Source organism: Montipora capricornis, chromosome 9, assembly GCF_036669925.1.
Source record: "Montipora capricornis isolate CH-2021 chromosome 9, ASM3666992v2, whole genome shotgun sequence".
NCBI classification, from domain to species: Eukaryota; Metazoa; Cnidaria; class Anthozoa; order Scleractinia; family Acroporidae; genus Montipora; species Montipora capricornis.
The window spans coordinates 12,031,183-12,055,039 of NC_090891.1; the positions used below are offsets into that span (position 1 = coordinate 12,031,183).

The following is a 23,857-nucleotide window of genomic DNA, read 5'->3' on the forward strand; positions in this document are numbered from 1 at the left end:
GGAAACACCAAAACGGGGACAATTCAAAAACTTTTATTTTCACTAACCCTACACGAAGTAACTTCTGGGATTGGCTAAATCTATATATTAGATGGTGTTAGGTGATTCCATGTTTTAGTATTTATGAATTCTACAGAATTGTATTTTTTTTTTTTTTTTTTTACTGAAATTCTATTTTGTAATTATCTAACCTTACATACTATATAATACATACACTACTTACAATATGATCAATTAATTAGCTTATTCTACTTTCTATATAATACTTACACTATTTACACAAGGCAAAGCGGTTACAATTTTAGAGAGGTAGATAACACAACACATCACAAACACGATGCAAATACTTCAAATTAGGTTTTAGAGCTAGAGTTAATTAAATAACAAAAAATAAATAAATAAATAAATAACTAATACGGATTTTAATGAGCCAGCCACAAACTTTCTCCACGTAGTATCACAGAGAGACTGTATCGGGTTTGAAAACTTGAAATATATATATATCATAATAATGGTTCCCATCTTTTCCAAAAATCTTGGAGCTTCTTATTTTTTGAAGCAATAAGTTTTTCGGTCTCCTGCTTAGCCTCTACTTTGTGTAGAAACAGATTAAACTTTGGAAGTGATTTGTTTCTTCTACACTCCCATATACATAGTTTACCAAGAATTATCAGATAATTAAGTAGATCATTTCTATTTAAAAAGCCAACTAAGACGTCTTTTAGAGATAAACTCAAATTTTCACCCCGAAGATTAGTCCACCAATTACAGAATCTCTTCCAAAAGGCGCGCGAATAGGAGCAGCCATAAAATAGATGGTACAAGTCTTCTTTGTAAATTGTACAAAAGGAGCAATGGTCTGTCTCAATTAACCCAATTTTGAATAATTTGGAATTGGTAAACAGGATGTTATTGAATAATTTATACTGAAAAGACCAGACATAAGTTTCACCTGCAGCGTTGTATGGGATTGAGAACACTTCCTGCAGCGGGTTTGAAAGCTCTAAATCCGCTGATAGAGCCTTGAAACCTCATAAGCGAGGTCTTCTTTTTTTAGGATGGCAAGCAGATGGTCATAAAATTGGACCGCTTGATTATCGTTGTTTGGACCGTAAACATTGAATAAATAATAGTTTTCGTCATTAATTTGTGCTTGAATACCAATATATCTACCGGCGGGATCAACATAATTTTGTTTAATTTTACAATCAAAGCCGTTTCGTAATAGTATCGCAACACCTCTTGCATTACTGCTCCCATGGGCGAGCTCTAATGGTGCGCCCCATTCAGCTTTCCATTGTTTCTCAGTATCGCGCGTGGAATGCGTTTCTTGAAGAAAAATTATATTTGCATTTTGTTTTCTACACCATGCAAATATTGAACGTCGTTTTTTTAAGTTGCTCAATCCTCTTACATTCAAAGATAACATTTTGAAATCACAAGAACCCATCATAAGCCATCTTCAGTAATAAACTGAGGGGGGAGAAATTTGTGGCGGGCTGCTAACAATAACTATAACGTACATAATGGTTAAGGAGAATCTGCATCGTACAAAAACACAGAAACACACACATATAGAAACACAAATATAAGAGAGTTTTGGTGTGAAAAATTTTTGAAAGCATATTAACGAAGTTTTACTGAAAGAGTCTCGCGTCTTTTTCTCCAACAGCCGTGTCCGGTCCCAAACATAATATGTCTTCTTTTTTCCAAATAGGTATTTCCTGGCTAATTTATCGGTTTTTAAACAAATAAACTTTCATTGGATTTATAAAGTAAAGTCCCTAAATATACTGCTAAATATCCTACGGCATAGCAGACAAACATAAAAAGATACTCTTGACCAGTTTGGTTAATTCTTCGAAATTGCTATCCGTCGGCATTTCTTCTTGTAAATGGGCTGTTCCTTTCCGTGGCCGTAAATTTTTGCTCATGCTCCCCAGGTTTTAAAACTTTGGAGCGGAGCACGGAATGACACGTCCTCACACTTTGAGAGTCATGCCCATTTTCCTACAGAATTGTATTTGCTGTGACTCTTAAATAAGGGCAGATTGATTTTATCTGCCACATAATATTGACATTTATTTTCCTTGAACATATCCAGTATCCTGTAAGACGGCGTTTCATCCAACACATTTCATACCTTGATTACTGGTGGATCAAACCTAATAACATCGATAACCAGCTTCGCTGATCCACCAATTTGCCGTAGCTTTTCATTCACAGGTTTGACCTGAATACCATCAAGTGGAAGGAACATCTCGGGGTCACCCCTCTAAAGAGTAAATACACAAACCATTAACAATATGATCTCCAGAAATGTGCAATTTGGGAATGTATAAGGACCTTCTTAAATCTTAACAGAGCACCATAAACAATACAATGCAAACCACTGATTCAAGAAAATTTGGTTTGCTTATGTCACTCTTCTGGCGGTAAGTTTCTTGCCTAACTCTGTAGCATTTTTGACAATAAGGAAGCAAGCAATGAATAATCAATCTGTTAGCATTACGTAGAGAACTTAGAACAAGTAACCTGGCAAAATACAAAAGAAAAAGAACAGAATTTTGGGACATGGAGCACACAAAACAGAAAAGTAAGAGGCAACATAGAGTGGAACAACGACAGGATGTTAGAGAAAAAGACTTGGAAAAAGGAGGCAAATACGAGAAACTTATCACGAAAACTGCTGGGGTGAAGCAACTTAAGTAGGTAGGAATGATAAAACTCGGGAAAGAGCTGGGAACACATCATGAGCACCAAGAAAACATCCTGGGTTTTCAAGAAAATAAGCGTTTTGACAGCCAATATTTCTTATCTTGTGTAACTTGCAATGTCTTTTTTAAATGAGATTTTATTGCCCCATAAATATGGTTAATGGAAAGTGGCCGTACTAAAAGGGCTATTCATGTCGCGATAGTTATCTTCGTGTTCTTTATAATCGGTCGTTCAAGGCCATAAAATCAATGGTCTTGTTGTAATTAAAATGAGGACATAGAGGCCTTGTTCCTAGATCTCAGATTATAACGTACATCTGCATTGGCCAAATCTGTTAAGGCCTCATTCATTACTGCTAAAGAGCAGGTGTAATGCCTACCTGGTACATAGTAGAACCCGTACAACTGGCTAGATATTAAAGGCTAGTCTGGATAGTCTGGTCTAGACTAGTCTAGTCTAGAATGGATAGTCTGGCTAGTCTAGATATTAAAGGCTTAGTTAGCCGTCCAAGGTTCACTCCGCCATTTGTCTTCTATAGTAAATCAACTAGCTGTTTGCAATTTTCAAATTTCACCCCCCTCCTCCTCCCTTTGAAGATGGATTGGATATATCACTTTGCCTTCATTAAAATTGGGTCACTCCTGTGTGGTGGGGTGAGGTCTGTGAAGCGACTTCAACCAAGCTTGTTGGCTCGTTTCCCCTTGGTACAACGCTCGCTAACCAATACTCTTGTCCGATCCAGAACGTGCTGTTTACCACTCAGCTCGTAGTGCTTGGGAGATAAGTGAGGTTGTTCTATGGTCATGCAATCTGGAAGTCGCATAGGCTTACCTGCACCTGCAGCTGTTGTCTCATTCTATTGCGTCTTGTGTTATGCGTTTAAAAGCTAATTATGTTGACACCAAGGAGCAGTAACATTAAACTTTTTACCACTGAATTTTTACTAATTCAATTTGCAAACCTGCTCTCTTAGATATTGGATGCAGTCTCTCCCAGTTTTTTCTGTGTCTACAACAATAGCATCCATGTTCCTTCCAAGAACTCTGGTTATTGCAAGAGTGTACCTTAAAAAATACGAAGAAATTATTGCTAAACCTGCATTGACAGTCAGTGCACAATAATCAATGTTAAATACTTTCTGTATTACAACACATGGTCCATATAGGTCCCATATCAACCAATGTGGTAAGGGAATGGATCTACGACAATTGCTTTTCAGATAATAATTGTATGAGATGTCAGACAAGGTTACCCACCATCCCCTTATTACTTTGTTACTGGTTTAAAGATTTGGTTGATTAACATTTAACAATTATTCACCGAAGGCCACGTGAATACCTGAGATGAATAATTGTTTCGTATAATTACGTGTACATTAGTGATTATTTGACCTCGACAAAATGGCTTTCAGCCATTTTAAAAGAACGCTTCATTTTCACTTATTTTATTTGCCAGAAAAAAAAAAGGAAAGAAAAAATAAATTTACATACATTGCACATAAAGTTAAAGGATCTCAAGCAACATTTATTACACAAAATAAGAGATTTTTTCCCCAGGCGAGGAAGCTGAAAAGAAACCATAGGGAGCTTATAACTATGAGCTTCCTCACTAACTTACAACTATAATGGAGTACAAGAGCGGCGAAATCAGAGTGAATTATAAATAAAGATAAAAAGCAAGCACAACAGGACACACTAAACATACAAACGCAGCAAAAATAAATAAATCAATCAATCAATAAAATAATGTCTTTATACAGAGAATCAGTTAAGGAGATTGAAATGCTTTCAATTTAGGTTTTAAAAAAGGAGATAGTGGCAGCTCATTGAATACTTTGATTAAAGGCGTTGTTACACTGGACTTGTCTCGCAACGCCATTTCTAAAAACTGTTCTCACAGTAAAAAACAAGTTGTTTTACAGTTGTGACACTGAGCAACGTTTTAGACCGTTTCATGCAACTTGTCTCATTTCGATCATCACATGAGCTTAAAGGAACATTTCCATTGGCTGGTGCCGCAAACTGTTGCAACACAAGTTGCAGGACAGATGTTTCACTGCACAATGCTTAAAAAATTCATTGCAGAAAGTAGAACTCCATTCTACTTTCTGCAATGGTTTATGCAAATGGTCTCGCAATGTTTTTGGCTGTTGCAAGGTACACTACATTGGGCAACGATTCGTTTAAGTTGTGTCGCAACGGGCCGTTGCGAGAGAAGTTGCACGAAAAATTGCACAGTGCAAGAGTGCCTTTAGGGATCTTGCACCCTGAAGTCTTAAAGCAAAACGTCTAATATTTGTTCGGACAGGAAATAAGTGGAGAGTATTGGAATTTCCAGTATTATGAATAAACTTGATTAGTCATTGAAAACATTTCGTTGAATGCGTCAGAAAGAAAGCCTTGCCCTATTTTATAGAAGTGCATAAACTTTCCGATTTGAAACAATTAAGTAAATATCGGGAAACTTTAGAGTTTGAAACTCTTCAAATACAGGATCAGTGTTAGCATCAAGTGGCTTTTTGGAAATAAAACGAATAACTTCTTTCTGAAGTGTAATAATACGATTCAAGTTTGTAAGACAAGTTGATGCCCAGACTGAAACACAATATATGAGATAAGGCTTTAAACTAAGCTATAATAAAGGGTACATAACGAAGTGACAGGAAGACAAAAGCTTGATTTAGAAATTATTCCAGTCACTTTAGACATTTTCCGTGCAACATTAGCAATATGTTGTCTCCACGCGAGGTTCTCATCAAGGAATACACCCAAAAACATTGTTTCCTTTACTCATTCGATAAAGCAATTACTTATTTCTAGTTTAAGATCACTGATTGTGTTTTCTGCCTGGGCTTGCCAACCATAAATTTGGACCTTGAATAATTTATTGACAAATGTTGTTTGAAACACTACAACACTAATACATCAGGTTTAAAACATAATGAAGTTTATGAATATCGAGGGCTATAGTAATGGGAGCATAACATCCTGGAGAAGACTCATGAAAATTTTAGAAATCTACTTTACAAATATTGACTGCCGAGAATAGGAACTCGGTTTAGACTCGTGTAAGTCATTAACAAAATTTAAATAGTTAGCTATGGAGAAAACTTCCAATTTGGGGTAGAATTTTGATACAGAGGTTTTACCAAGCAAAGCTTTTCTGCGGCAACTTTAAAGCTTGACCATACATGTACTGTATCTTAAACTCGGACAAAAAAGCCCTCCACCATGAACCGAGTGAAAATCTTGAGGTGGTGAGGTGGCAACGATGAAGAGAAGAGGTCAATACCTTCGGGTAGTATGGTGCTCGATTAATATTTTTCAAGAGGCCTGCATAACATTTATCACCTTTAACCCATTGCCCCCTCTCGTGGTGAGAACCTGTTAAATTGATTTTACACTAACGCCAGACGATTTCACTCGTCAATGCAGGGCGGTTTAGGGTCAATTGGTTAAGTATTACAATTTAATTGTTACTTTCTGATATTGCTAAGGATCTTTTTTATCCAACCATAAGTGATGTACTTTGGAATGTTAACTTAGTGCCAAATAAATGATATGCACAGAAAGCAACATGTATGGTTAAGTCCTCAATTATAAATACTACTAACATCTACTTACTTTTTGTGAACTGGCTCACAAAGGTCTATAAGTCGGCCATAAACTCCAGGAAAAAGTCTCTTCATGCTCTCCAAAACTTCGTGTTTCTTCTGGTATCGTGCACTTTCATATTTGTCCACCTTTGCCTCATTCAACTCCACTTGCACATCTTCCAGTTGATGGCTTAAGTCCAGGTGACGTGTTGTGGCGTCACTAGAAGATCAGCAAATAAAAAAAGGATTTTCAGAAGAATCAGATTATGCAATGCCATCATAAATCCAAATTTCCAAATAGGTCATAGTAATGGTGGCACTGTAAAAATGATCTAAAAGACAGGCGTAATAAATTTGTAACACCTAAGTGACAAATAACAGCCACTTGTTGCCCATTAACAAACTTGTAAGTGATAACCAAGAGAACATGACCGATAGATAGCAAGAATGGTTATATGTAAAGGGCATGTTGGGAGACTGTTGAAAGGCAAAGAGATCCTGACGCAATAGAGAAGTTGGAAGTAATTAACCACATTATATCTCTTTTTTTTTTCATACAAAGCTGAAGAAACAAATCAATTATTGTGAAGTGTGGATGTAAGCACATATACCATATGAAATAAATCCAAAGTTATGTCAATGTAATCAAAGGAACTTAAATTATGTTAATACAAATTACTGTTGTAAGCATACTTTATCTCCTTGTCCAGTTTTTCATAATCTCCCTTCAACTTCTCCACAGTCTGTATATTAGTGCTATAAATTGAAAGTTACATAGGTCAAATGTAAACCATAACCAAAGACAATGACAATTCAAATGATCATAACATTACAGCAAATGGTGCTACGTGTAAATAAAATATTCCATAAAACATCCCTACATTCTACTTTGATGTAGAGATGCTTGTAACATTAAATTATTATAATTTGAAAATTTACCAAACTATTACTTTTTTGTAAAGATTCAAAAGTGCAATCCAAACCTGATGTATTCATCCAGCTTTTCAATCCTTTCCATTAATTGTGTCCTACAATGTCAAAGGGAGGTAAACGTTTCTGCTCAAACATTTCATAATTACTCTGGGTATCCTGTGGCTCACTGGCTAACAAGTTCCCTTCACATAATTTTATCAAAGTTAACACCACATGCAGTTAAAGTTGTTTTCTTTAGGTTTTTGAAAGTCCTGATACATTTTAGTACAACTTTTCTAAAAAAAAAAAAATCACACTTTGTAAAAGTGAGGACCACTTCCAATCTCATCATTGTCCCATAAGTCTCCCCCACAGACTTAAAGTTACTTTAATGCTTTTATTGTTGGATTCAGCCACGAACCTGCCAACAGGCCATGGGAAAAAGTCAGAGCAGACAGCTGCAGTATTGGTGGCACTGATTATCTTATCACCATTGACTATTTCTCAAACTTTTGGGAAATAGACAGGCTCCGAGATACCAAAGCATCCACATGTGTCCTCAACTTGAAGATCTACTTTGCAAGAAATGGCATTCCAGATATTGTAATCCCAGACAATGGACCACAATTTACCTCCTCAGACTTTGCCCTCTTCACATAAAATTAGGGCTTTGACCACTGACCAAGCAGTCCAGGTCATCCACAAGCAAATGGACAGGATGAATCTGCCATCAAGACAGCCAAGGACAGCAATTGTGATCCATACCTCGACATACTTGTAGCAAGAAACACACCCACAGCAGACGAGACTGGCTAGTGCAAATTTAGATTTGGCTGATCAAATCAGACCGGATACTAGCCACTAGGCTAGTGAGCTAAAAAGTTAGTCTCAAGCCCTGATGATAATTTCCTGGCTTGCTTACCAGTTAAATCCATTTTTCTCTCATTTTCTCATCTTAATTTCTATAATGGTAAAGGTGCTTTTCCTGTTGCTGGTCCTGAACTCTGGGCATTAAGTCTCCTTTTTATTTAATATAAAAATACTTGGTGTTGTGTGCTTTAAGTCAATGACGCTCGTAAATATTTTTACCCCTTTGTTCTTGCCTACTTTTTTTGCTGCATTTATGTACCACTTATTTACCAAATCCATACTTTTCCCTCAGACACCAATGCAGATGCAGGAAAACATAACCATGTCAGCCCTTACTTTACAGGGCTCCAGTGCTTTGGAGGCCAGCTCGGCCACTTTCTTTGAATTCATGGTTCCTGGACATAATTTCGTGGCCCTGGATTTCCATAAGTTGAATTTATAGGAATGCATGTCTCCAGGATTTTAAGAAATGAGAGGGCTTTAACTTAAGGGGAAAAAAATCAAAATGTGAAGTTTTGATGCCAGATAACTCGCACATTAAGAAATATATCAACAAAAACGATGTGTTTCTGTTAATCGTAATTTCTGTTGCACTCCTGCGCATCTTCCTTATCACACTTCTGGATACGAAAGTGTTAAAGAGTAAAAAAGTGGAAGAAGAAGTAGAAGACATTATTTTTTTGTTGGCAGGGGTTCACAACCCATCATGTGGAAACAGAAAAATCAGAATGGCTTCTCGTTATTTTATTTTTATTTCAACTCTGCAGTTTGAAATATATCAGGCTAAATTCTCTGGTATCTTTGGTCACATATCGGACAATTAACCTCAAGTTTCAGTCCTCCTGGTACGTCTTAAAGTTGCCACGGGCCACATGTCCCTGGTCATTAGTATTATTATTGTTATTATTATAACATCTATCTTCACAGATCATTTCCTGTGTTATTTTGTGACAGGCACGCCCAACTGTGAGAACAATCTCTCTGAGGTTGTTCTCTGCTGGCATGAGGTTCTCCTGGAGCTGCAAGGGCTAAACGTCAACACGGCAATGGGTCCTGACGAGATACCTGCACGTCTACTTGTGGAATGCGCAGAAGAAATAGCCGACTCTGTTTGTAAACTCTTTAATCTTTCGCTGTTGTCTGGAGTGTTCTTCAGTGAGTGGAAAGACGACAACCTGGCACCGTTCTTTAATAAAGGTAAGCTCACCTTTTTCACAAAGTACCATGGTATTTCCATTTATCTAAAGTGCTAGAAAAATGCATTGCTCTTCGTTTAATGATTTTCACTGCAAATAGCATTTACTACCTACAGCACAGCTTTCGTGAAGGTCTTTCTTGTACCACTCAGCTTCTCTCTGGCCTTCATGAAATCGGTAGGTCTCTTGACCGCAGACTAGAGACAGACGTCATCTATCTCGACCTAACACATGCTTTTGACACAAAGTCTATAACTTGGGAATCGTAGGTCCACTTCACTGGTGGCTCCCTAGGTACTTGACCAGTCGTTGCCAACGCATTGTTGTGAATGGTGTGTCCAGTCAGTGGGAGGAAGTTATTTCTGGAGTCCCTCAAGGGTCCGTATTTGGACCAATACTGTTCATTCTCTGTGTTAACCATCGCCCTCAGCTTGTCACGTATTGTAATGTTCGCTGATCACACCAAATGATTCCACCCAATCAGGACATGCAGTGGCGTCAACACTCTTCAAAAAGACCTGGACAATTAATCTGCTTGGGCATTGCAAAACGAGCTTTCTTTTCAGACTGCTAAGTGCAAGAATCTGAGAGTTACCCGTAAATGTAACAGTCCCCCAAGAGCCTACACCATAAACGAATTGACTTTAAGGGACACCGCGGAAATACGCTTTTGGGGCGCGATATAGTATTTTGCTGGTCAGCGGTACAGCTCAAGAAACCATAAATTGCCGGCAACTTTTAAATTGTTTTCACCGCGAGTCTGGTCGACAGCGACAAAAACTTAAAACTTAGAGAGCACACTGTAAACTTAGCTTTCATACTCGTCTCACCTTTTGGATAGTTAACATTTAATACTATATTTTTTGCCAGAGTCAAATCTGAAGCTCCACACGATGTGAAATTGTTGTTGTTTTGTAAAGGTTTAAACTCGCAAGTGGCAAGTCAGTGGCAACTAAGTTCTGTTTTTCACAAAAATGTTGTGCGCCAAAGCTAAAACCAGGCGGTTTTTGTGTAGCTGCAGTGGTGTTCCCAGGGCTCCTACTTCTCAAGTTTGTAGAGCTCGTAGGCTTGCCCCTCATGAATCCAGATGTCAACGGCATGTCGATCAAATTCGTCGGGAAGACGACAAAAGATGCTCGTCTCCATCCTCTTGGGGGCATTCGCGTAAGTTGCACAGCCACCCTATCCCCTTTCGGTACTACCGAATTCCAAACCAAGTGGCCGAAGAAGCACGTCTTATAAACTTGGGACACGATGGTGTAACAAGTGCAGGACAGAAGCCCCCAAAAGGTTTAAAAACTGGCCTCAACTCGAGGAAGAATTACCCAAGGTATTTTCTATTATAAAATGTCTATGTTAATATTCTACTTAAGCAAGATTGGCGGAAATTAATTTTTCATTTTTCATTTATTATTGTTTTTCTGAACAACAATTATTGTATTACTTGCCCAACTAGTGTTTGTTTCTCGTCATGATTACGAATTGCTGCAGTTCTTTCTAATGCCTCCAAAGTGTGAAAATTGTTTTGAAACCGTTTGCATGAAACAAAAAAAGAAGGTAATTACCTGTAAGAGCAGTGCTGATTAATCTACTGTGAACATCAAGTTAACTTTTGATAAATCAGATTATGTCTACAGTAGAAGGGTTTCCAAAAATAAAAACTGTTGTCCATTCACAGGAGATGAGTGATGCAGAAACGGCTGGGATGAACAATGTGTACCAGGAGGTATGATGGTACTGAATGCATTATGGTAACTGCAATGCATTGAGTTACACAGACACCAATTTTTTTAATGAGCTGTTTATTTTGTAGGTTACTTGCAGATTCCACAGCAGGCCGACAACATTCACATTTTTTTCAAAAGATCAAATTCACATATGTAATTTATTGTTATTTTTTTACTTGCCACACAAAAAATTACAAAACAAGATCCAACAAAATATTAATTATATATTAACACAAAAATTATACCATTTAAATAATTTTTTCAAAAGTAAAACAAAAAGTATTCAGTTGACAGACAATCCCATGTATACCATACAATGAAATAAGGTAGGGGCAGGGCTGGTTTGTGTCTATAAACATTTCTAACATTTTTGTCTAAGCCTAGCTCACCCAACTCCAATGTGCTTCTTTTCACTTCCTTGCTTAGCATCGCTTTTGGATTAACAATTTATGCATTCCTGTTTTACAATGTTCGTGTATTTATTTATGCTTAACTGTGTCAAACTTATTTGGTATGATAATCAGAAATCAGAGACATGGCAATTCATGGATGAAAGTTCCACCTTCTTGGAATTGCATGGAGTGTCTTCTAGTGGAATGGCTCTTGGAAAGGTGTTGGGGTTTGCTAGAGATGAAAAAACAAAAACTCACAAGAGGCACAACGTTGCATGTGATCATCTGACCACGGCAGAAGACATGACATTCTTAATTAAGAATCTGTGTACATGTTATTGCAAGAAAATAAAGATACTATAAAATCTTGTTTATAACACTTCCTAGTTAAAACTCCACCTGGTTTTTGTTATAAATAGGCAATAGGCCCATCCCTGTGTTTAGACAACAATCTTCTGATAATAAGGCCACCCAGGTTATAAGCCTGTCCCCTTAGAGCATGAGACTTGATATTTATGATGTTCTAGATACGTGAAGCCTGTCATCATCCGTCTCAAGCAACAATCCAGCAACTGTCCTGTCGCCATACATTTCATTCACTGTGCATGTCTGATGAGGGTCCCAACAGCCTTGGATGTACCATCTGTCTTCCCAACTTGATTTCTGATATCCAGAAGCTGTCTGAATAATGGAACAAAGGACTCTTGTCTGGTATTGATGGAGCTGATGATGATGGCACTGAAGAGACCGAAGAACATGATGGCAATGACAGTGATGATGATGACAAATCTTCCAAGTTAGAAATGCCTAAGGAAAAGTATCACAAGTATTTCAAGTCACCCCTGTTTGTTAAAAACATTCAAGAGAAAGTCGACAAGATTAAGGACGGTGCCTACTAAAACAGAGGTATTTTTGCGCGGTTTACTGAATATGCAGGAAAAGCAGATCTTAACAAGTGTTATTGAAATCCAAAAAGAAAATTGGGGGTAGCCACACATTTTTCGAAGATAATTAATCAACAATATTTGTAAAAAGCTTTAAAATACAATGCAATGTATGACATTCTTTTCCAAATTGAAGCTTAATTATCCCTGAAAAATGCGTGGTTACCCCCAATTTTCTTTTTGAATACCAAGAGCACTTGCTAAGTTCTGCTTTCTCCGCATAGTTTTGAACCGCACCAAAATATCGCTGTGGGAATCATAATATTATCCTTATAATGATTCAAAGCATGTGATGTGTATGATTCATTGAGCACATACAATGTAAAAACAAAGCATAGCTAATCTGAAAAATTAACTGAATGGCAGAAAAACAACAGTTGATTATTTATGTAAGTCGATGCAACCCCCATAGGCCATTTTACGGATACAGCGGCCATTTTGAAATCCATTGTTTGAAATAGCTATTATGGGATTCTAAGGGGGCAAATACATACTAATTGCCCCCTTATACAGTAGTTGGGCATTTTAAAATTATAACAGTTACATGCAGAAGCAAACGGTCACTAATCGTTTGTAAAAACTTGCATGCACTATCAACGTGCAATGGAAATCTAAAAGCACTTGTAAACAAGGAAAAATTGTCAACGAACGGGATATACCGGTATTTTCAGTATTTTCAATTTACAAGTGGTCATGAATCGCCTTGAATAATCTTTGTCCAGCCTTCGCCGCAGCAAACAAGTCACAATATTTTCGATTTCTACTCCCTTCGAAAACATCACCATTATATAGGCTTAAACAAGCTTTCTTCAATCTTTAATGACAACTTGCTGTTAAAACTGCTGGTGAATGAAATGAACACATTAATATTTTGTTTTGACTGCTGGCAGCAGCCACAAAAAAAAAAGATTTCAGCCGTTCCAACAAGCGCTGAAAGTCAGAGAGGTGATTGAATGGGCAAACAAGCCAGTCTTTAAAGGCAAAATTCTTGTCAAAATTTCTTTGACGCGAGAGTCTTTAAGGTAGGAAAATTTTTCTAAATAAACATGCACGTACCACATGTCGGCGCAAAGTGTCAGAGTGTGAATATTTTTACAACACAAGAATTAGTCCGACTTACCTCCATCGCTTCATGCAAATTACACTTTAAAACCAGCCAGCCAGTCTTCACACTTCTTGCAAAAGTTTCATACAGAACCAATCTTCTGCTTTGCCTCGATACGCATCACTGTTTTTGACAATTCAGGAGGCGAGGGAAACTGAAGCAACACGATCGACTCTTCGTCACTTCGAGTCGACAAACTTCACACTACTCCATACAAAATGACTATTCTATACCATTATTCATTACGGCCGTGATTTGAGTATCAAAAACCCTCTTAAGAGAATCAAAATCACAAAAAGCGAGAAGTATTAAACCACGCAAAATTCCGATCCTTTCATCGAACTCGAAGAATACATCGAAGCACTCAACAACCTGATGGTGATTACCACTGACCAGTTACTGTGACGTCACAAAAAGGTATTTCCGCGGTGTCACTTTAAGGACGGTAGAGTGTGCTCGAGACCTTGGGGATCAGGTAACTCGAGATCTCTCCTGGAATGAGCATGTGAATAACATTGTCTCTAAGGCAGACAAGATCCTCGGATATTTGACCTTTGCTGGCCAAGTGTGGGCTCTTACTCTTCTTGGCTCACTTAAGGACGTTCGCGCCAAAATCTTCCTACGGTGAGATTTTCTTCATTTCTCGCCTAGAGTTAGGTCATAAAGTACTTACTCCAAAAATGAAAAAAAAAATGGGGGTCACCGACTTTGTTTCGGAGAAAATGGCAGTGGAAAAATGCCTTAATTTCGAGAAATCGGTCATAATAGCGAGATGTAGGCTCATCTGCTCATCCATCGAAAATCATAAAAATAAACTGTTGGAGTGAAAGTTTCCGTGCATAGGTTTTTAGGAGTGAGATTTTTAGATAATTGTATGCCGCTAGGGATGTTGTGAACAGTAGAGTTCATCCTCGACGAGCGTTTTCGTAACCTCTATCCGTTGCAACCACTACTGGAATTCGATGGCATGAGGAAAGAAAATGTTAAAAAAAGATAACTTCTTACGGTGAGAATTTTTTCATTTCATCATATTTTGTAGATAGTAAGTAAAGTAAGTGATTCATGATTTAAAAAATAGGGGTCACCGATGATCTGAACGAGTAAAATCGATGTGATTTTGCAAAGCTCTTGGAAAAGTTCGTTTGTCACGCTTTTGCGTGACCTGTCGGGCAAGGACTGGAACCCAAGAGAGGATCGATCGTTGAAGAGATGAAAGGTTTTTACCGAAAAAAAACCTTTCTCGAGCATAGCAACGAAGTTTTAAGCAGGGGTCATCTTCATTTGGTTGGTGTTTTGTATAGTATCTCTCCATTGCCGTCATGCTCATCCTCTGGAGTGTTTTTTTGTGAAATACAATCGCTGATTGTTTCCACGCAGGTCCGCACTATTCAAGCGACGAGGACGAAAATACTGCTCAATTTTCACGAAAGTTAAGGAAAAGAACTTTAAAAAAATGCATTCACTTTGAACTTAAGTTCGTAGGGTAATAAAAACATTAAAAAGAAACAGCCCCATTAAATTTACGCAACGGTTCGTCCTTGAGGTTTAGCTAGTTTTCCAAACTTTCAGCCTCTAGTCTACTCGATCAGCTACCTTTTCCAGAGCTTTTCCATCCTCCCGCTCACTTCTCTTTGAAGTTTCATGATGATTCGGAAATAAATGTGCCATTCTTTTGCCGGCCTGGAATTTTTTCCTCGGCGTTTTTGTCGCCATGTTATTTTAACTGATGCTTGAAAAATTTGTATGGAAGTCAAGTAGACTAGTGCACGACTGATAAAACCTCGCGAATATCAGTCGTGCAGTAGTCTACTTGACTTTCATAAATAGTTTAAATCAATTTTGACTGATCACGATCTTCTCTGATCCAACGCTGTGCAAGACTTATCGTCCAAGGTTTCTGCAAAGGTTTTAAAACCTCAACTTCACTAATGCTCGAAGTAATACGTGACATATTACAGTCGCGTTACCTGCGCAGTAACGTTGCGCACAAACAATTAGCGCGAACGTCCTTAACCTGATGCACACCTTGGAGGCAGTGCAACGAACAAGCCACACACTATATCCTGCGTGGCCTGGAACTTGACTACAAAGAGCGCCTCCTAAAACTCAGTCCTTCCATCCAGAAAATATCCGTACATGGCGTATAATTTGCCCTATCTGCAGGCAACCGAACATTGCCTCTCAATGCATGTGTTAATCCTTTACTTTTTTTTTCATGTTAGCTTAATTTTTGTTATCGTTTAGATTTCTTTTATTTCTATAGTATTATTCTGTTAAAATATACTAGTCTGTCTTTCTTCTAATTTTTGTGGCCACTGACCAGGAGGCACTGCCTATGTAAGGGACCTCATGGCCTATTCCCTTGTACTCCCTCGGAATGTCATCGCCCATAATGTTGTAAATAACTGAAAAAAAAAAAAAGGCAACTACATATTCATCTTAAGCTACAAACAACAGTAAATACTAACCTCTGGTCTCTTTTTTGTTTCTGCTGAGCTAACAGATCAGCTTTCTTTTGTTTTAACTGATCTAGTAATTCCTGTTCAGAGTTCTGCTCTCTAGCAATCTGAAGAAGTGGTTCAATATTGTTAACCCAAAGAAAAAGACAATGATTATTATTGTGACTCTCCACAGCAAAAGACATCAAATGGTAAAAATATACTTTAAGGGGTACCAGGTCATTTGCAAAACCTTTCAAAACCTGCCTTCATGGAGACTAACCTTTAGACACCTTTTTGAAGTCTCTGGAGACCCTTCCGAGACCATTGTAAAACCAGTCAAAAAAACGCATCAAGAAAGTAACTTAGGGGCACTACTTAAACAGGATTCCTTCCCTTTCAACTTATGGTTTGTGTTCCCTATGTATTTTCATGGTTTTTTTGTTCATTATTTAAAGTTTTGACTGAAGGGTGAATTTCTCCATGACACCAAACATTCTTAGTTGGTATTCCGTTTTTTGTTTGTCATAAGATCTAAGGAAGAATGGGAAACCTGTTTTTTCACGTTTTGATGGCTTGTTGAAAATCATTGTTGTTTTCAACAACGGAAACTTACAATTCAAAAGAAGAAAAAAGTGTTTCTTCAGAAAAGTATATTTCAGTTGTAGCTAAGAAAAATACGTACTTTTCACCATTGATAACATAATAGTCTATAGTGTACAAAAAATAGTTGCCAACAATGTTGTTTGTAATCAGTAAAAGAACGCAATGCAGCATCTACTCTGGTGGAATACCTAAGCCACAGCAAGTGGGAAAACTATCGGTTGTTTAAAGTCTGGCTCAGTTAAAATTACACAAGATATTCATTGCACTATTTCTCTTAAATATTAACCCAGGTTTTATCCTGTCTAACGCCAGATGTTCTCGGGCGTTTGAGGTGTCAATGGGTTAAGATAGGATTGTCCTGTGAAGCGCTGGGATATGTGCCTTACAATTCTCTCCAAGTTGTCAAAATGTGTTCAAATATTGACCTCAGTAAGCATTAGACATCCAGAGTTGCAGTGAATTCACGAAAAACGTCTTTTTGTAATGAAGAATCACTAAGATATGATGGCATTAAAGATATGGTTCCTTGTTACAATAAAATTCATGAAAAAGTCACTTTACAACTGTTAATAATTCTATTTTTTACTCCTTGACTGGAATGGGCGTACAAACCAAAAAAATTCATGAAAAAGTCACTTTACAACTGTTAATAATTCCATTTTTTACTCCTTGACCGGAATGGGCGTACAAACCAAAAATAGCTAGCTACACCCCTGGTGATCCTCCATGAAAAACAAGACTTATAAAACACTGACGTTTAGTGAAACCAGGTTTCAATACCATTTTTAAAGGGATTCGCTAAAAGGTGATTGGTCAAAAGGGTCTCTGTAAAACATCAAGAAACCACTGGTACGTTTGGCTCTCTTTAAATGTTGTTTTCGAAGAGTCCTATATATAAGCAGTCTCATTGCCTCACCTTTAATGTATCCATTTTTTTACGCCTGGGGGCTGGTATGAGATGAAATGTGTATATTGAAAGGTTTCAGTCGGCATGTAATGAGTTTTAACATCCAGGATGGATTCGTTTTTAAATCACTCCCCTTTAAACACCACTGTGTTGGGGAAAATGATTTCATTCTCTGATAATGTGGCCGTAAATTTAATGGCAGGGTGGAATTTGTTAGATTGTTTAATAAAATGGTCCACCTCTGTTTTATTGCTATCCCAAAGGGAGAACATATCATCAATATATCTTTTCCATATTTCTGGTTTGATATCACTTTGCTGTATTAACTTAATTTGCTTCAATTTGCACGAAGAAAATGTTGGCAAACAGGGATCTGTGGAACTCTTTGCAGGCCTTGCATACTATGTTCGTTCCCTCTTCTTGTGGTATATTTGTGTACAAGCACACTCGACTTCTCCATTGATACTAAAATTGTATCTTGGCCTCTCTTTGGTTGCTCTATGAAACTGATAAAATCAGTTGTGTCCTTAATAAAGGATTGTTGTTTTTGTGCGATTGGCTCCAGCAATGTGTCCATAAATGAGGATATATTCTCTCAGTAACTAACTATGTCCAAAAGCTTGTAAGCCCAGACTTACTAGCTTAAAGGCTGCTATGCCCCTGGATGCACAATAATTATTACTGATATACTTCTGATTTTAGTCAGATTTACAAATTCTTATTTAAATTTAAATTTGAGCGTTCTTTTGAGAAACAGCCTGGCATCATACCTTGTCGAGCTGTAGCTTCAGAGCTGCAGTTTCTCTGCCTGCTTGCTCCTTCAATGTGTTATACTGTTCAAGCTTAAAACACAGGAAAAAATGTATCAAAATCACCAAAAAAATCAATCCTCAGTCACGCAAACTAAGAGAACTACATTCAGTTAGAAGAAATTCTTTTCTAAAAACTGTACCCAAATGCAGCATATTTCATTGTGCTACACTGAAAGGCAGAAATAGCTCAGCAATAAAAACAAAATGCTTTTCATAAGTATGCCTACTGCTATGAAAGAGAGGTCATGTGAACGCTGTTTGTATCTGTGGCTGTACAAAATGCTTTTGTAATAAAGATGCCCAAATAATAAAGGAACACTTTCCTGAATGAAGTATTTAAGTATTTATTGTTTGTGGGTGGAAATTCGTAAAACAAGCGGTTGGATATTTTGTTTAATGTGTACACAATGCATGAAAAAATATTTTCTTTCTGTTGGACTAACCAAGGAGAAATCACTTAATCATTTGATTTATGATGTACACACACAATTTACCTGAGAGTCCATGAGTTCTACATCCTCTTCTTGACTTGATCCAGAAACATCTTCTTCATATTTTTGAGCTGTATTTCGTACTTCTTCCAGTTCACGTTCAAGCTCTTTAATCTGCAATCAGTGTTAAAGTCTATGTGAAATCCCTAAGCTTCTATAATTTAACTGGTACATAATATTTACAGCTAGATCAGACTTCCTAAAGAAGACCAAATTGATGATCTCTCAATTGAAGAAGATATCCAAGGGCTACTACCACTGTGGGCCAGCCAGCTCCGAGACCAAGTAGTGCTATGATTACAGGGTCCCAAAAGCAAGAGGTCCGGGTGGTACAGTCACTGATTTGTGTGAGCAATATAGTGCAGCATTAAAGAGATGCTGCTTGATTTTGCGTTCATTGGCTCCCTGGTACTTGGGGGAGATTGCAAGCAAGAAGAGCAACATCGCAAGCTGGTGCTGGCACAAGTCTAAACTCCACATTGATCATCACTTATTTGTTGAACAGTGTGAGTGTGTGAGGAATCTCGTTAGGACTGCAAAGGGGAATTTCTACTCTACTGCCATACAGGATAATGCTTCTAATCATAGAGTATTGTTTAACACCGTGGATTGTTCACTGCACTGGAAGACTGAAAAGCATTTCCTGTCATGCAATTCTTATGCATGGAGCGTTTATTGCACCATATCATATCATATTCCCTGATAGAAAGAAAGATGCCAAGAGATGACCTAAGAGTTTGGGCACGCCATATTACGTTCAGAAATTGGAGCCGTCCATGACAAATTTGCTGAGATGGATGGATAAAGAGATGACAGGTCGGCTTCGCTCAGGAGTGGTGATTCGAAAGACCGGCAGTCTTTGTTCCTCTTTTCGCCCTTGGTGCTGGTGGAAACGCTCACGATTCTCAAGTTGTCAACAGAAACAAAAGTTCTGGCCAGTACTATGTGTGTAATGCGAGTCATTATATCAACCAGTGCCCTGGATTCCAAATGACGACGCCTAATGAATGGTAGGAAGTTGTCAAGGAACAGAAAGCACGCTTTTCTAGTCTAAAGAAAGGCAAAGGCCATACAACCGTGAACTGCTTACGCAAGAAAGAATGTCCTGAAAAGAAAAGCGACGGCACAGTCTGCAAGAGGCCCCATCACAAACTCCTTCATACAGAAAACTCTAGTCCTGTACAAGTTTTTTCTCTGCAAGAAAAAGGCAAAGCATTACCGGTACTTCTGGTGATAACTGGATCTGTCAAAATGCCCTCAAATATTGACATCTTTACTGAAGCAAGCATCTTCTCTGACAGCGGTGCACAATATCTATAATAAGGAGCAGTTTTGCAGAATCTTTGCGCCTAGAAGCAAACCTGTGAAGATTCTCATCACTAAAGTTGGCGGTGTAGAGGAAGAATAAGCTACGAAAAACTACAAAGTCCCCATCTGTACAGTCAATGGTTAACCAGTGCAAATGATTCAAGTTGTTGGTATTCCCAAGATATCAAACGAAGTTGAAGAAATTGATGCGTCTGCACTGATGAGCATATTTGGACTTGTGGTGAGTGAAGTCCAAAGGAAAGCTGGCCACATAGTTCTTCTAATTGCCATTAATTACTCCCGTTTCCATGTAGGAGAAAGCAAAGTAAACACCAGCTTAGTCGCTCACAGAAGCCCACTCAGTTGGGTTATCTTTGGATCCAACGCTGAAGATGGTCAGTCTTGCTCCACCTGTTGACCTAATTGACTTTTGGAAAACAGAGTCTATGGGTGTGTCAGTATTGCCATGTACTTGCACAGCTTCGAAACTGTCAGCGCAAGAAAGAGAAGAGATGAAGATCATATGTTGCTATTTGCAGTGACACTGTCAAGATCTACGACATGATTGAAATTCCCGAAGACGATCAGCATGTTGACAGGTTCCTATGGAGGTATTTTGAACTTAACTGTCAGCCAGACACTTACGTTTAACTGCCCTTACATTTGGAGATCGCCCAACGCCAACAATGGCTATTATAGCAATGCGTAAGACTGCAAAGATGAAAGAAGAAAGGAAACAAAGAGCAGCCAAAGCAATCTTGAACAACACGTACGTAGACGACAATGTGACTCAGTTAAGAATGCAGAAGAAGCTAAAGTGTTACAAAAGAGGTAGATGAAGTGCTTGAAATGGGTGGTTTCCATGTTCAGCAGTCGATCTCCAGCTTGCAAGCGAATGCCACAGAAGAACCAAATGAAGCTGTACTTGGAGGCCAAAGTCATGCAGAGAAAGTATTAGAAACTGTCTCGCTTCCCGAGAAAGATGCAATCACATTTAAGATCAAGATTGAATTAGCGAAAGAGACCGTGCCCTTGGGAGACCCTGGCTTGTTCATCCCCATAAAGGTGACAAAGCGTCTCATTCTTAGCAAGCTGGCAGGCATATTCGATCCAGTTGGAGCAGGAGCCGCAGTCCTCATCACGCCTAAGATTGCAATGCAAGAGTTATGGCAGCTTGGTCTCGGTTGGGACGATGAAGTGTCACCTGAAGTCAAAAGAAAATGGATGAAGTTGTTCGAAGAAATGATGGCACTTAACAGTGTCCAATTCGAGCGTTGTCTTACGCCACCTAATGCAATTGGCAATCCTTCATTGGTCGTCTTTTGCGATACTTCACGAAAAGCGTTTGGTGCATGTGCCGACCCAAAGTGGAACCTGAATGATGGCAAATTTGGAGTACCATTTGTAGCTGCTAAGTCCAGAGTCGCGCCTTTAAAGGAACTGATTATTCCTTATCTGGAATTGCAAGCTGCTGTTATCGCAAGTCGTCTAGGAAGTACTATTATTGACTGAAAGCCGTGTTGCACTCCCATGGATTCAGGGTGAAAAATGAAGCTACAAACCCCTTTCCTCCTGCCGAGTGGGTGAGATTCAGTGCAATACAAAGCCCTCAGATTGGTTGCATTGCCCAACACTCCTGAATGTCGCCAATGACTTAACGAAAGGCACCCCAGTGACTGAATGAAGAGGAGATGGTTTAATGGCCCTGACTTCCAGCAGTGAGAAGAAGAACTCTGGCTTGTAGAAGATGGAAAAGCAGACTTAAAAGAAGTCAGCAAAGAAAAACGAAAGGTTGAGGTCGCCTGCGCCACAGCTATCACCAAACCTGTTGTTAAATGTCAACATTTCTCAACGTGGAAACAACTGCTCAGAGTGACCGCCTATGTCATTTGCTTCGGCCACAACGTCCGCTCCAAATCCAGCCGTGACAAGGAAAAGAAGCAAGTCCATGTGGGCCCACTGAAGGCTGAAGAAATCGAATATGCAAAGGATATTGGATAAAGAAAGCACAAGCCGACCTGTCCCCAGGAATTGCCACAGGAAGCTTTAAATCATTGAGACCATTCATAGACGACAAAGGCATTGTTCGAGTTGGCGGAGGTGTCGACCCTGCCCTCGTATCGCACAATGAAAAGCATGCCATTCTTTTGCCACATGATCATTGGGTATCAGTGCTGGTCGCCTGCAGTGTGCATCAAGCAGGCCATCCAGGAATCGCAACATTACAACCACTGTCAAATTCAGAAGGAAGCACTGGGTAGTTAAAGTTGTCACGCGCCAGTCTGCAGAGAAATGGAGGCAAAGGTGGAGACTCAGCTCATGGCCAAACTTCCAAGTTATCGTCTCAAACCATTCACGCCGTATTCTGTACACATCGTGTGACTACTTTGGCCACATCAAAGTAAAGGTTGGAAGAAACAAGACAGCCAAACACTATGAAGTGCTATTCACATGCCTCAACTCAAGAGCGATTCACTGTGAACTCACTACTGATGCAAGTACCATGGAGTTTTAAGGAGATAATTTTCATACCGTGGTTACCCGAAACTGATGATTTCTGACAATGGTTCTCAAATGTTGGGAGGAAATCGAGAACTACGCCTGCTGATTGAAGGTTTGGCCAAAACAAAGCTCAAAGAATTCTGTGCAAACAGGGGTATGAAATGGCAGTTCACTACCCCCTTGCCCCACATAACAATGGTTGTTCTGAAGCGATGGTCAAGACGATGAAGTCAAACCTGAAGAAAGTTATTGAAGACACCACACTCACACCTTTTGAGCTCTACACTTGGTTACTAGAAGTGGCAAACCTGGTAAATGAACGGCCAATTGGCAGAATTCCAAATAATCCCAACCATGGTACTTATGTTTGTCCAAATGACATCCTAGAGTTCCACAAGGTCCATTTCGCCACACGGATAACCCATGCCACAGAGTTGAGTTTTGCCAAAAAATTGTCAACTCCTTCTGGAAGAGGTGGTCGCATGATGTTCTTCCTTACCACACGCCAAGAAAGAAAGGGAATGCGAAAAACAGAAATCTAATCATTGGTGACTTCGTCATGGTAGCAGATCCAAACGCAGTATGAGAGAAATGGCATAGGGGTAAAGTCCTGCAGCTGTTTCCCGGAGAAGATGGCCTCGTACGAAATGTGCAAGTAAAGATGGCTGCAGGACCATACACCCGGCCCATTACAAAGATCTGTGTCATTTACCCGGCCGAAGGTTAGAATGGGATTTCCCCATTGCGGTTAGGAAGGAGGGGGGGGGGGTGGGGGTGTTCCGGAGACGATGATTGATAAGAACATTAACCCTGATTATGCAAGACCTTGTGCTTGACTATGAGGTTTCAATTACAAAAAAGGACAGTGTGAGATTTTATTGAATGTACGAAGGATTTTTCAGCTTTATGTCTGTTATATGAATGCCAATGTTAACGAGGACACGCTTGGACAAATGTAATTCCACTATTTTTCTATGTTTTCGTTTTATTTCCAAATTGTAATTGTAATTGTAATTTTCCGTTCTCAAAGCTTCAGATTACTGTAAGTCTACAGTTGCCTTTAATCCTGAAAATCCAAGCTTGTTCTTCTTGATTGCCCGAAATTCTTGTTACCGCCGGTCCAACCTTACGTGTTTACTCGCGAAACAAAAGGATACATGTGTCAAAATGATGGCAAGACACGGGGTTTTCGTGTTTGTTAGTTGGGTTTTTTTTCCTTTCAAGTTTTAATAAACTGTGACAAGAAATGTGCAAATTAAACACAAAGATCACAATTGCCTAAAGCTAGAGGTTGACCATTGTTTCTGCAAAGTCAAAAATTTACTCTCCTAGAC

The 23,857-nt window shown here is 38.8% G+C and overlaps 1 protein-coding gene across 4 annotated transcripts in view; it reads right to left on the reverse strand.

Moving 5' to 3' along the window:
- LOC138017028 (structural maintenance of chromosomes protein 1A-like) overlaps positions 1-23,857 on the reverse strand; it is a 168,754-nt gene that overhangs the window by 44,182 nt on the left and 100,715 nt on the right. For all 4 annotated transcript variants that reach the window (XM_068864235.1, XM_068864233.1, XM_068864234.1 and 1 more), the window contains exons 12-19: positions 18,717-18,827; positions 18,181-18,252; positions 15,928-16,025; positions 7,297-7,341; positions 7,007-7,069; positions 6,342-6,533; positions 3,680-3,782; positions 2,144-2,275 (exon numbers count right to left, since the gene is read on the reverse strand). In XM_068864235.1, the coding sequence (XP_068720336.1) occupies positions 2,144-2,275; positions 3,680-3,782; positions 6,342-6,533; positions 7,007-7,069; positions 7,297-7,341; positions 15,928-16,025; positions 18,181-18,252; positions 18,717-18,827 (816 nt within the window). The remainder of the gene's footprint in view (positions 1-2,143; positions 2,276-3,679; positions 3,783-6,341; positions 6,534-7,006; positions 7,070-7,296; positions 7,342-15,927; positions 16,026-18,180; positions 18,253-18,716; positions 18,828-23,857) is intronic.